Source organism: Leptosomus discolor, chromosome 5, assembly GCF_034619465.1.
Source record: "Leptosomus discolor isolate bLepDis1 chromosome 5, bLepDis1.hap2, whole genome shotgun sequence".
Taxonomy (NCBI): Eukaryota; Metazoa; Chordata; class Aves; order Leptosomiformes; family Leptosomidae; genus Leptosomus; species Leptosomus discolor.
The window spans coordinates 5,260,245-5,272,778 of NC_141395.1; the positions used below are offsets into that span (position 1 = coordinate 5,260,245).

The window sequence follows — 12,534 nt, forward strand, 5'->3', positions numbered from 1 at the left end:
AACAATTACATTCCACTATATACTTAAGGTCTCCCTGGTATTTAAACTATGAGGCTCTTGTTGTTTGGAAATCCAAACGGGTGAGCTAGCAGCCTATGCAACACACTGATCTTTAAGGATTTTTGTACTTGTCCTTAAAAAGTTAGAAACACATCCTGCCATTTCTCTGTGAAAAGTGTTGTATTTGTCATAACCACAATTTGCATAGAGCACCGGGGGCAGGGGGCGGAAACATGTAAGGACCACAGAAGGATAGATCAAAAAGCAGCAGTTTTAGACGCAAAATAACCACTGGATGGCAGCATTTTTAAACTAAAAAGTTCTTCCAAGCCTCGCGATTTATTTAAGCGCAGAGAAATAAAACTGCCTTTTGTGCCTGGACTACAAATTAAATGCTATTTTGCATTTTGCTTTTAAAACACAAACATCCTGCTTGCAAGCAGCATGGTAGAAATAAGAGTGAGAGCACAGGCTTCAGAAAAATCAACGTCCAATAATAAAACAAAGGGTTTTTTTAAGAATCTCTTGCTGTTTCTTGCATGAAGGGAGCCTTAGCTAAATTATTTAAACAGTACTTTGGTAATTTAATCTTCTGTATAAAATAGATAACAATTTGAATGAAGCAGCATTTTAAGAAGATGTGACACACTAATTCTAATGGAGGTATTGGTGAAGTTATCAGCTTGAGAAGTCACTCCAAAACGATGGGAAGAAAACTCACTGCCATAGCATTTGCATGATTTAACATTGGAATCAAAGTTTCAATAAATAGCCTAGCCTTGGCACCCTTGGTGGCTTGTCTTCACAGGGACACACAGAAGTGAGTTAAGACAAATCAACTGAAATGGTGAAGATAATGCAGAGAAGCTGAAGCACACTGCGTGCCCATGGGAATGTTCTCATTCGGAGATAAAATGGCCTTGGTTCAGAGAAATAAGCTACAGTAAACTAAAGCAAATCTGCTATTGAACAAGAAGGTTTTCATAAGGTTTTAAGGCATTATCTTCAAAACTTCAGTTGACTGGATTTTCACACTTACATGTATACCTTCATACGTGTCCCACACAAATTTTTTTTGAAGAATTGCTACAAGAGATTCAGTGGTTGCAGTGGAAACCAGGAATAACATGATACGCTCAGAGTTTTGCAGAATGTATGCTTCTGGCTGTACATTAATGCAATGAAAATGAACAAAAAAAACAGTAGCTGCTCATAAAAAAAAAAAAAAGAGCCCATAAGAAATTTAACTCTATCGTAAGTCTTGTGTTATAATCAGTTGTCCTTTCCCTGTCAGTAAGTGACAAACTGTGAAAAAATATGTTCAAGCACAAGATGACAAATTAGGGAAATACAGTAGACGGGAGATAGGACGAGATTCCTCAGGACACCAGCAGGTTGGATGCCCTTGCAGTCATGGTACTATAATAAGGCTCCACAGTCACATCCATACCTGTAATGTCAACGTGCATAAACTTGCCTGGACACTGCCACTAGTTGGCACAGACTGGCTTGCACCCACACCATGCCCTTGTAGCCCTCAAACAGGATGGCCACCCATGGGTCATACTCCTGAACTGCTTGCACTGCTCCCCAACACTTTGAAATTGGTTAGTAAATCCTAGTGGGCACTATTTAACTCACTAATGAGGCACAGCCTGAAAATGTGGGTTCAGCGCTGGCAGGTTTCCTACATCATCTCAGAGACACCCACTCGTACCATTTTGTTCAAGTCATCATCTGCAAGATGGGCGGTGCTGGTTTGCTTTCCCTGGGAGGCGTCTGGCACTCGAGTCACACAAACAGCAAATGTTTAGCCACACAGATTGCATGGAACAAGTAAAACAAACTGAAACAGCTCTCCCTGCGCAAGCCACGCAGAACAAGGACTGCGTGGGAACATCGTTTCCCTAGACTAGGGGGAAAACAGAGCTCTCCATCTGCTCTGGGCGAAGAAGAGGATGTGTGCTCTCCCCTGCCTCTTCCATTTTACTCTAACATCTAAAAGTCATTTCTGCAAAGTGTCTGGGTAGCTGCTGATAACCAGCAGGTAACAACTCAGCATGGACAATGACATTTGGAGAGAGGGAGAGAAATGACAGCTTCACACCAGCAAAGCTGGGGCATTTAGAAAGAGAGAGACAGGAAAAGAAATGAAGATGAAGGATCTTAAAGCTCTTCCTACTGGGACTCAAGAGATTAAAATACTTTACATACGGTACAGAGTCAGTTGAAAGTACAATATAACTTATGAAATGAAAATTGTATTTGAAAGCTAGAGCCTCCTAAAAGTCAGCCATTTCTTCACTTGTGGAAGAATAAAATGACTCAACCCCCTCCATCCTCTAGAGCAAGCTCAAAAGTATGAAACAAGGAAAACTGCTACATCCTCTTCAGCCTGCTGATGAGTGTCTTGCACAATACATAGTAATTTTGATTTATCTGAGAGACCCAAGATGGAAAAATAGCCTGAGGTAATTTTTCAAGCTTAATTTAGTTCATTTAATATTTAATGACTTAATGAAGCTGTCTATGTGCAGAGCTTTCACTCTGGGAGGAATCTTAACGTACGTAGAGAACTTAGGAAATTGGCTTAAAAAATGTAAAAGGAAATCAGTAACTTAATTCATAAATGATTGACCTCAAGAATCCCAGGACATTTTCCAGACCTCCTGAGCTCACAGCTGAAATTTCTGGCCAAGCCCTGATAGGGTACAACACTGCAGGATTTTATTTCAATTGTACATTAAAAGAATTATTAAGACCATCTGTGCAGGACTTTTCTCTCTGCTACCCTGGCTGACAAGTGATTTTTTTTCCTCCTCTTTTCAGGTGACACTTCCACCTTGTATTTTCCCCTTCTGACTTTTTTGCCTGTCAGCTCTCCCCAACCTATTTTCTGTTCATGAACATGGGGTCATTCACCACCCTTCATCACCAGGAAGGGGAGCCTTGCATTTTTGCTATGAACATGACTTCTCGGGCTTATTGTCTTTTAATACACATTTTAAAGGACTTCCAGCCTTTCTGTGATAATATGTCATATATGAGATAATTGTTCTAACCACTGCTGATTTCATCAGATCCCCAAGCTCTTGAAGGAGATCTGGTCTTTAAGTCCACACATCTAATGCCCTGAAAGCTTGTCAGCCTGGGGACAGGAACTGGTTGGATGGTATCAAACAGAAATTAAGCTCATACATATTACATATTACATAGACACTAACGACTCTGGTTCCGCAGTTGTTTTCCTCTAACTCAACGGCAGCTCCCAACATCAGCTCTGACCTGGGAAAAGAGGAGAAGAGCCGATTGCTTTTGAAGATCCAACATTTTGGGCTTTGTGGTAATCAGAAGCCCTGAGACTAAGAGAAGCAGCAGGACACAGGAGTACCTCTCACCAATATTGAGACAGAAAACTCTTCATGTACGGCTGATTTCATAGCTATTCAAGTAAATATTTGCCATATGTAGATGTTTAAGTGTGGTGTAACAGTACGTTATACAGCAGTTTGTATAAACATATAAACATTACTTAACCCAGGGGGTAGAATCCATAAGGATGTTGAGCTGAGTGTATCTGACAGCAGGGAAATAAAACCAGCGTTGGCTCATGCTTTTGAAGCCTTCTGGGTACTCAAGCAATTCTTCAGGTTCAATCACTTTTTCTTTTTAAATACAGTAATGACATTTCAGGCCATGGATCTACCTGGATCTACGTGCTCTAACAAAAAAAGAGGATGGCAATGAAATGTTTGGGGGTTTTTTTACCCTTTTGAAAAATCTCAGGAAGAAGAGATTCCCTTCTATGTTATGGTATTTCTAATAGGCATGCAGGTGGAAACAGGCCTTTCACATCTATCTGTGCCTGCTGGAGTACTGAACTGCTGTCAGAAATCACTCTCCTCTTCAATAACGTGGTACAGTTTCTGTATAAGTGTGCAGTGACTTTGTGTATATCCACGGGGAAGCACATAATCCTGAGTTAATATTATTATTTGCACTACATTATATAAATTTTAAGCTGTTTTCACCAAGTCCTAGTTATCTCCTCAGATAACATAAGCACCAAATCCATTTTCACTTCATATAATGAAATACCAGTGACTGCTTTTCCCCAGAACACAGGTTCTCAGTCACTTTGGGGTAGTTTATAGCTTTCAGTGAAACTGCATCACTTCCACTCATGCAAGCATGTGTCCCGCAGTCCAGAGAGCATCTTTAGAGAGGCGGCAAGGAGATAGGCTTTTCCCAGTTTGTTCGCATTTATAGTGGAGAAGAAAGATTCCTCTCAGACACCTTTCAGACACATCACAAAGCAGATGCCAGGGAGGAAGCACTGCAGGCACGTAGATGTTGGCGGCTGAACGAAAGCTTTGCTGTCACCACAAGTGAGAGCAAGTAAAGCAGTGGGTGGCACCGTCCTATTAATAACCTATCTTCCCTTTCAAACTTTTCAGCATAGCCTTTTGATTATTTGTGGTCAGCAAAGTACTGGAAGACCCTCAAGGAAGGCAACCATGAAGGTATTGCTTTTAGAGCTAATCACAGACCTGTTTCCCCCTGAAGCTGACTCCCCTCAGTTCTTTTTTCCTTCGATTTCTGCACCAATGTCAGAAGTCCCTCTTGCTTTGTACTGCGTTCAGGACCAATTTTGTCGCCAGGTGCTGCTCTGTGAGAACATTCCCTTTTTATATCCCACGGGCCCTACACTAGCTCTCACACCTGCTCTGCTCTCCCAGGGGAGACTTTACCACCACTTTGCAGCAGCATAACTTACTCCAGAAAAATTTCCAGTGCCAAACCTACAGCAACAGAAGATGTATAGCCTGTTGTGAGCCAGGGACCCCTCCAGAGAGTTAAAACATCAAACATAAATAGTTAGCTGGTTTGCCAAATCCAGTGATACTAAATATGCTTATGCTTGAGTGGTCTAATCTTATATGAGATAAGGTACAGCCAGTAAAAGACTACCCCTACAGAAAGTCTGGTGACCCGCTGTTGATAAGACAACTTAATTAAAAACTATTTTCTCCTGGGTTCCTAGGGCAATTGAGATGGTTAAAGAAGTTTTACAGCTACATCCAGAGAGCACACTGCCTGCAAGCTCCAAAGGCTGAGTCATCACGAAAAATACAGTCGTCTTGTGACGTTGATGTTCCTCACATTGTGCCTGTCTCCAGAAAACTGATCAGCTGAGTCTGAACACTGCTGGCTCCACGGGGAGCTCACCTACCTGCTCACTGGGGGCAAAAACTGCCACAGTGTGGCTGCAGGAAAGAAAGAAAATCATGCAAGTCTGCCAAAAAAGCAGAAATCTAACGCAAACTAACTTTTAAAGAGAGATTAGAGCTGTGATTACCTCCTCTTCCTTCTACGCTGAACCTCTTGAAATTCTATCCTTCAAGAAAAGCCCTGTAGAAGTAAATAGTCACGAATTATCTCTCCATATTTGCTCCTCTGAGATTGCTCTCACAGGGTTATTTCTTCATGCAGCACACAGCCCTCAAAGGATCTGGGCACAGAGTGTTTTTACTTATCAGAGCCCCACAGGTTTCCACATGTGCTTTTTTTTGTGACACAAAACACAGAAATTAAAAATATTTCACAAGGAAAATTGTCTAAAATTGGTGTTAAAAGGACGGGTCTGGAGCAATCTTACCTTTTCTTGGCCAGCCTTTGTTATTCTAGGGATGTCAAACAACTGTCCTGTGTAGTACTGCACCCCACTGAACAGAATGACAGCGATAGAGTCCCCTTCCTTCTCAATTACAGCAAGGATATCTTCATTCCTCAAGGTCTCCTCCCCCTAAAAGAAAGTTAAAGCACACATTTTACATCAACTTTGGCAGTAATGGAACTGTCATTTCTTATTTCATAATCTATATTTTACCATGAGCTGTGCTGCTTGCATAAGGAGATCAAAAGCAAATCCTTAGCATGGTAATGATATACAAAGGTAGGGCTATGAAGTAGCCTGTGAGTAACTTACCTCAAAAAAAAAAAAAAAATCATTAGCAAACTTATCTTGAAGGTGCCAGTTATAAAAAGTCTATTCACTTTCTATTCTAGCGTGCTTCATACTCTTTAATATTTGAGACAATTTTAATTTACAGTAAAAAAGTTCTGGTGAAAACAGCACGTACAAAGATTTTTATGTGGCATCTGAAACTGACAGCCACAAGACTTGAAAGTTATCTATCAGTTTCACTCTACTTTTCTGATAAACTTCATATCCCACAGGAAGCTATTATAAAACTGCCACATTTATCTTTCAAAAACAATAAGTCTCACATCATCAAAAGTATAAAAATCCCCAAACCTGGGGTCATTAAATTTAGAGGAATTTCAACCAAATAAAAAAAACCCTCATTCTTGATTCTTTATAGGAAAATTACTGCCCCATCCTCCTCCCATCTTCCTAGCAAGGGATCATGTAAAACATACCACCACCTAGGGATCAATTAGGCAGTGAAAGCCTAGAATTAAATTAGACTTGTTACTGAAAAGAGCTTGGGCAAGATTGTTGAATTGCAAGTAACTGTTATTATCTCAACAATCTTTGCAAATCTATCAGGCTTTCAGGAGTGGGCTCTTTACTCACAAGATGACTCAGATTTCAGAAGTAAAAGGTCACCATCAGTTTATAGATAGGTGGCAAAGTTCTTAATACTGCGAAAGTGAAGCAAGGCAGTCTTTCAAATTAATCTGAATTGCATATTACTCAAAGCAGACCTTTCCCTCAGTCTGTGCTGATACACAGAGTGCTGTTCATGTTATGGCAATCTTTTACCTTAGGACATTCAAAGGACATTGGGGTATCTCAATGAGCTACTATATTTTGCAGTTCTCTCAGCATTCTGTCAGGTTTTGTAAACAGGAAAAATAGAGAAAATAATAACCTTTTTTTCAGTCTATAAGGCAAATGCATTAGTTGAACCAAAAAACTATAAAATGGGTTCGAATACCAAAAAATATATACAGACACAGAATACACGATTCATAAATTTTACCTAAAAGTATTAATAGAAATAGATTATAGCTTCTCCAGGCAGACACTAGAATATTTGGGAATGTATGACCATTCTCCTATGAAATATGCTTCTACTCTTAGCACCAGCAAGCAGAACCGATGTATTTCTCACCAACCTCCCGTGGCTGCATCATGAGCATGCATTTCTCCACATCAAGTCCATGAAGTCGAAGTTGGGACTCAACAGCATACTGGAAGAGATTTCCATGCAGAACACATTAGTGCAATTAGGTGATAAAACAACTAAAAGAAAAATGGACAAGGACATCAGAACTTCACGGAAGGGATTCAGATGCCTGCCTTTCACTAAAATTAACGCTTGAAAGCCTCATCCAACTCCACTGAAAACTTCATTTGGTTTGCAAAAGATCAGAATGTAATTCACATCGTCGGACAGCAAGGATAAAGTCAAAGCCTAAATCCTACAGGATAAGTTCATGGAGTAGAATGAGGGTGGAAATGTGGTGGAGGATGTGCTTTATCCCATGCCAGCAAGAAAAAGCTGCACAGACAACAGCCAAGGAGAAGACTGAGCATCACCTCTTCAGGGGCCCTGGGTACCTACTTTTCTTGGTAGCACGTGCTAAATCCCAGGCTGTCCCATATGCACCGCTGTCAATGCAAACGAGGTTTGGCCAGCACGTATATGCTGCCCCATGCTATCCTCACGCCTTCAATTTGCTGCACAGCTGGGAGGAAACAACAGCTCTCAACTCTCAGGCTATTTTGAAAATCCTACCCTCTGATTTTATCAATAAGTAATGGTTATGGAGATAACATAAAAATCATTGAATAATATTATAAAATAGTTTAAATATACATGACAGGAACCGAAGTGACAGCGCTTGCACTGGTTATTGCTGAAGTACCATAGAAATTCAAGAAAATGGAGTCCAAATGCACAAGTGTGCCTGGAACAAACGTGGGATTAGTATGAACATTACTTAGAATCAAGGCAATTTGAGGTTTATATGCATCTGTGCCGCCATCTTCATCACAAACAAACCTGTTAGTAGCTTGATCCACTTTTATCACACCTTAGGGATCAAATTTCTTATCAATTTCCATGAGTTTACGGAGTTGATGATTAAGCAGCAGTGGGCCACAAACCCAAAGATTAATTTGCTCTCAGATGGGATGCACGGGCTATTGTCTCCTATTTTATAGCGGACAAATTACATTTGAACTAGTAATCTGAAGTGCCAAGAACAAACATTTCCATCTCTGTCTGGGGATATATAAGTGTTAATGTTGTGAGCTCGTATTGATTTGGTTTCATAAAGTAAAACAGCAACAAGAATTAATAAAACATTTACAACTTCAGTTGATTTAGGCCAGTAGTTTGCTCAATGTCTTTAAAAAGACTAATAAATCAATGTACCCATTCAATCTTTTCCTCTTGTAACATTTTTTATTTCAACAAAAGGAATAAAGCTACGATCTGTAAAATATGCTGAGCTCAAAAGCTTCTGACAGATTTTTTTATTGTAATATTACTTGGACAAGATGAGCTAATAAATATTCAAATCAGGCTACTGATATTCTTTAGGAAAATATGATTAATAATATAAATATGGTGAAATATTAATTTCTTACATGGTCAGAGGGAAAGGCTCTGGCTTCTAGAAGAATTTTATACCGTCTTGGAGTAGGTTTAAAGAAAGATAGCTGTCAAGAACAAAAAAAAATAAGATACATTGAAATGTATTTAAGTAGAGATGAGAAAAGCTCCCAGCATATAACTTAATAAAGGCTGTTTTACTTTCATGCAGACTACAGACAATTCCTCAAAAATTACAAATATTGCTTTGTCCATATAACATTTATCAAAGTAGGAAAGAGTTGTAATACTGTGTTTAATATATCCATGGCAAAGGCCACAAAAATCCGGCAGTGAAAACTTACACTTACAGGAATCGATGGCAAAGCTTTGACTGCAGCCAGGGAAGCTGGGATTTCACCCGGCTCCATCGTGCAAGCAAAAGCAGCGGCTGAAGAGTAGCAAACAGTGCAAAGGAATTGGATTTCCATTCCTGCCCTAAAACATTAGTTTTGAAATCATCCCCTCCTCTGAAACAGGCCTGACCAAAGGACTAAGCCTTCTGCAAAGACTTCTTCTCATCACCTTTACGTGAATGGCCTTTCCTTCTCAGCTCCTTGTGTGGAGGCAAGCTGGGCTTTCCACCATGCTGAGAGGCCTCGGAGAAGATTTACAAGCCCTCCTGTTGAAGTTAGCAGTGGTTACACAGAGCTCAGCATGTGCTGTGTACCTGAGCAGTCTGGCACGAGTATGGCTGTGTTGCAGCTAGTTGGCTTGTACTCAGCACCATACTCCAGGCTTCAGGTTTCTTAATTTAACAAAAGTCAGAGACGTGTTACAGAGGAGCAGATCCGAGCCCTAAATCTTTTTGTGTGAACCACACAAAATGAAACATCATGTCTTCGTTCAGTTGAACCAAATCTTTGGAAATACTAGAGAACCAGATATAGGCTGTATGGAACCACAGAGATATCTGTGCATAAGGAAACCACATTTATGGCCACTATGTCATGAAGATCAAAATCAGATGCTTTACCACATTTTGGGTGTATATAAAACAACACAGCTCAAAATGCCATCTCTTATATGCAACTGCATTTTAAGCTTGACTAAAATTAGAGCTTTGTCTTGCTCACAGTTGAGCTCTTGTTTCTTAAACTTTGAAATTTGCTGTGAAATTCAAATCTGAAAGTTATTTGTAAATGTTTCTAAAATAATAAGGTCTCCTTTCTGAGGGCTGATATGCAGCACGTGCGAGAACAGCTAAGCTTCCCCCACAGAGTCCTTGAAAATATTTCTATGTCCAACTTTTCTGTAACATTAAGTGGCGCCAGGTCTTGCACAAGCCAAAGCATCATTCAAGATACAGCTCCCAAGGCTTACGAAAAGTTAGGCTATCATCCAGTGCTGTCTTTGTGAGGTCCTCAGAAAACACTTTGCTTACATTCACAAAGAAAGGAAAAAAAAAATATTTGTCAACACAATATCCAAGAAACATTGCAAATACATACCATCTGGAGGTGCAAGTTAACAGTTAGCCCATTCATTAAGGCTACTTCATGTCTTTGGGCCCCTGAAACATTAAAAAGAAAAAAACTGGTTAGGGGGTTTCTTTACAATTTCAGAGAAATCTAGTACAGTGTTGAGAAAGTAAAAGTATGCTTTTAGTCAATGTCTCTCTAAAGACTGGAAAGTAAACAAACATTTGAGGTGTGTCATTGCAGTGAAGTAAAAAGATTTCTTGTCTGACTCACTACACCACACTGGCAGGAAAATATTTATTTTTTTCAGGTCAGCCATGGAAAACAATGAAATACTTCCATTTCCTGGCAAACTACTGGTGGATTTATTATCATTAATACGTCAGACAAAAATCAGGTCAGAAGATTACACGTAAAGCAAGACTTGCAAGCTTATTTTTATCATAAGTTTGTAAGTAAAGCAAGTCAGAAAATATATTGAGACAATCATCTATTGTAAGTGGTTACTGTAATGTCAAGGTAAATCTCATCCCTAATAAAAAGAAACCCAAGCAAATTTGGCCTATTGAATATAACAGACATTATTAATGTATCAACTTAGCAAGAAGCAGCCATACCCACATAGCTCCAAGGAGGCTAATAACAGACAACTTTTCGCTACAGCTAATCACCGACAGAGCTAACGGAGCAACAACTAATTGTTATTACAAAGTATTCAGCCACAAATTCTCGAACGTTTATCCACCACTGGTGAAGGGTTCTCGGCAGGACGAGGGACTGCACGTTGGGCAGGGCACCACCGAGATATGGAGAAATTAAATTCCTGTTTCGTTCCGTTTTCCCTGATACCTGTTGTTGAAAAGCAGTGATTCACCCTTGGCACAAATCAGTGCTTTGAGAGTCTTCTTCAGCTGGAAGACGGGCTTGTGCGCCTTGCCCTAGTCGTCACCCCAGCAGTGGAGTTTGCCAAAGGTGGAAAGAGGTTTCAGACAGGGAGGAATGAAGACAAGCGTAAGCAGGTAGGGCAGCAGCCACCCTTGAGATGGATAAAGAGGAAAGGAAAACGTGATGTTAGGGTAAAAAGGGTAAGAGGAGCCACAAGAAACAGAGAGGTAAATCCTCGGTTTCTCCTATCCCTGCCTTGAAGGGCATGCAGGGTCCCAGCCAACACAGGAAAAAGGCAGCAAGAGCATGGAGACACTCCCACCATATCCCACAAAGTTTAGGTTCATGGAGTTATTACTTTGCCAGCCTAGGAAAAAGACATAACCAGGGGCTGAACTCAATGCAAATGAATATAGCCAAAGAACATGGAAATCTATAATTAAGACAGGTTTATTCGCAAATCCTCGCCAAGCAGGCCTCAGCTCCTTCCACCACAGGCAAAGCCAAGAACCATTCCGATTAAGGTATTTAAGGGCCTTTCTTTGTGTTGCTGAAATCTCCTAGTATCGGTCAGAAAGATTCATCAATAGTTGCCAATGACTCAGGAGGACCTGTCCAGGGGATGAGCCATGAGGAGAAAGAGATGTTGTGAACAAGTTCCCTCCTTCAGACACCAGGAACGTCATCAAGCTTGTAATAAAAAGTATAAGTAGACTTATTTCTTCATAGGGAAAAATAAGCTCCTTTCCTCACTTGAACTCCTCTCCTTCGCTTTCTTTTCTTCCCTCTGATAGCATTGCATCTGCAGGCTCCATGCTGCTGAAAGAGGTCACCTTGTGGCTGTTCTATTGCAGATACAGAAGACAGCTAGAGAGAGTGATTGCAGCTCAAAACAGTATTATTTGCAGTCTTAATATTTCTATGGAACTCTTGAGGCTGAAAAAAGGGATAGCATCAAGAAACGGTATTGTTCTTATTTCTCCCTCTGCTCCTTCCACGAAATCTGTAGCTTTCATAGCAAATTCTGCAGAAGCAATCCTCTGCCTGCCATACCGTTTCCATATAAAACAAATGGTTAATCTGTAGATCACTTTTAGCTGCATGCTAGCATCCCAAATTAAATATGACACTACATTTGTCATGTAAGTCTTGGTCTTCCGTAAATTATATATTTATTAAAAGCTTTCCATTATTGAATTTCATGCCCACAAAACAAACCTCATCCGTGTCATTGGAAAACTGTTATCCTTTATAACCTGCACTGCATTTCAGAAAACAACCTTTCTATGATCCAATTAACCTATTACAATATTCAAAGACCCGGCACACAGGAGACAAAATTATGTTTGCTTTCTTTATTTCCTAACTTTATACCATATCTCCAAGACAGGCTAAAACCTGTATGTTCTGCTTGATAAATCTCCTCTTTAATAAAAGGAAGCAGCATTTGCAAAGTACAACTTCAGAGACAATTATGATTGCGTTAGGCAGACACTGCCATCCTTCTCCTCTCTGACTGCAGTGGGAGCCTGATCCTCACCAGAGTAAGTAAAAAGCATTTTGTAAAATGATTGGAAAAAGGCTAAGGGCCCCAATTT

At 40.1% G+C, this 12,534-nt stretch overlaps 1 protein-coding gene across 1 annotated transcript in view; it reads right to left on the bottom strand.

Annotated features, from left to right (window-relative positions):
- Positions 1-12,534, bottom strand: part of KYNU (kynureninase) — a 54,028-nt gene that overhangs the window by 25,606 nt on the left and 15,888 nt on the right. The window contains exons 4-7 of the mRNA XM_009952266.2: positions 10,082-10,143; positions 8,627-8,698; positions 7,147-7,221; positions 5,660-5,806 (exon numbers count right to left, since the gene is read on the bottom strand). Coding sequence (XP_009950568.1) covers positions 5,660-5,806; positions 7,147-7,221; positions 8,627-8,698; positions 10,082-10,143 — 356 coding nt within the window. The remainder of the gene's footprint in view (positions 1-5,659; positions 5,807-7,146; positions 7,222-8,626; positions 8,699-10,081; positions 10,144-12,534) is intronic.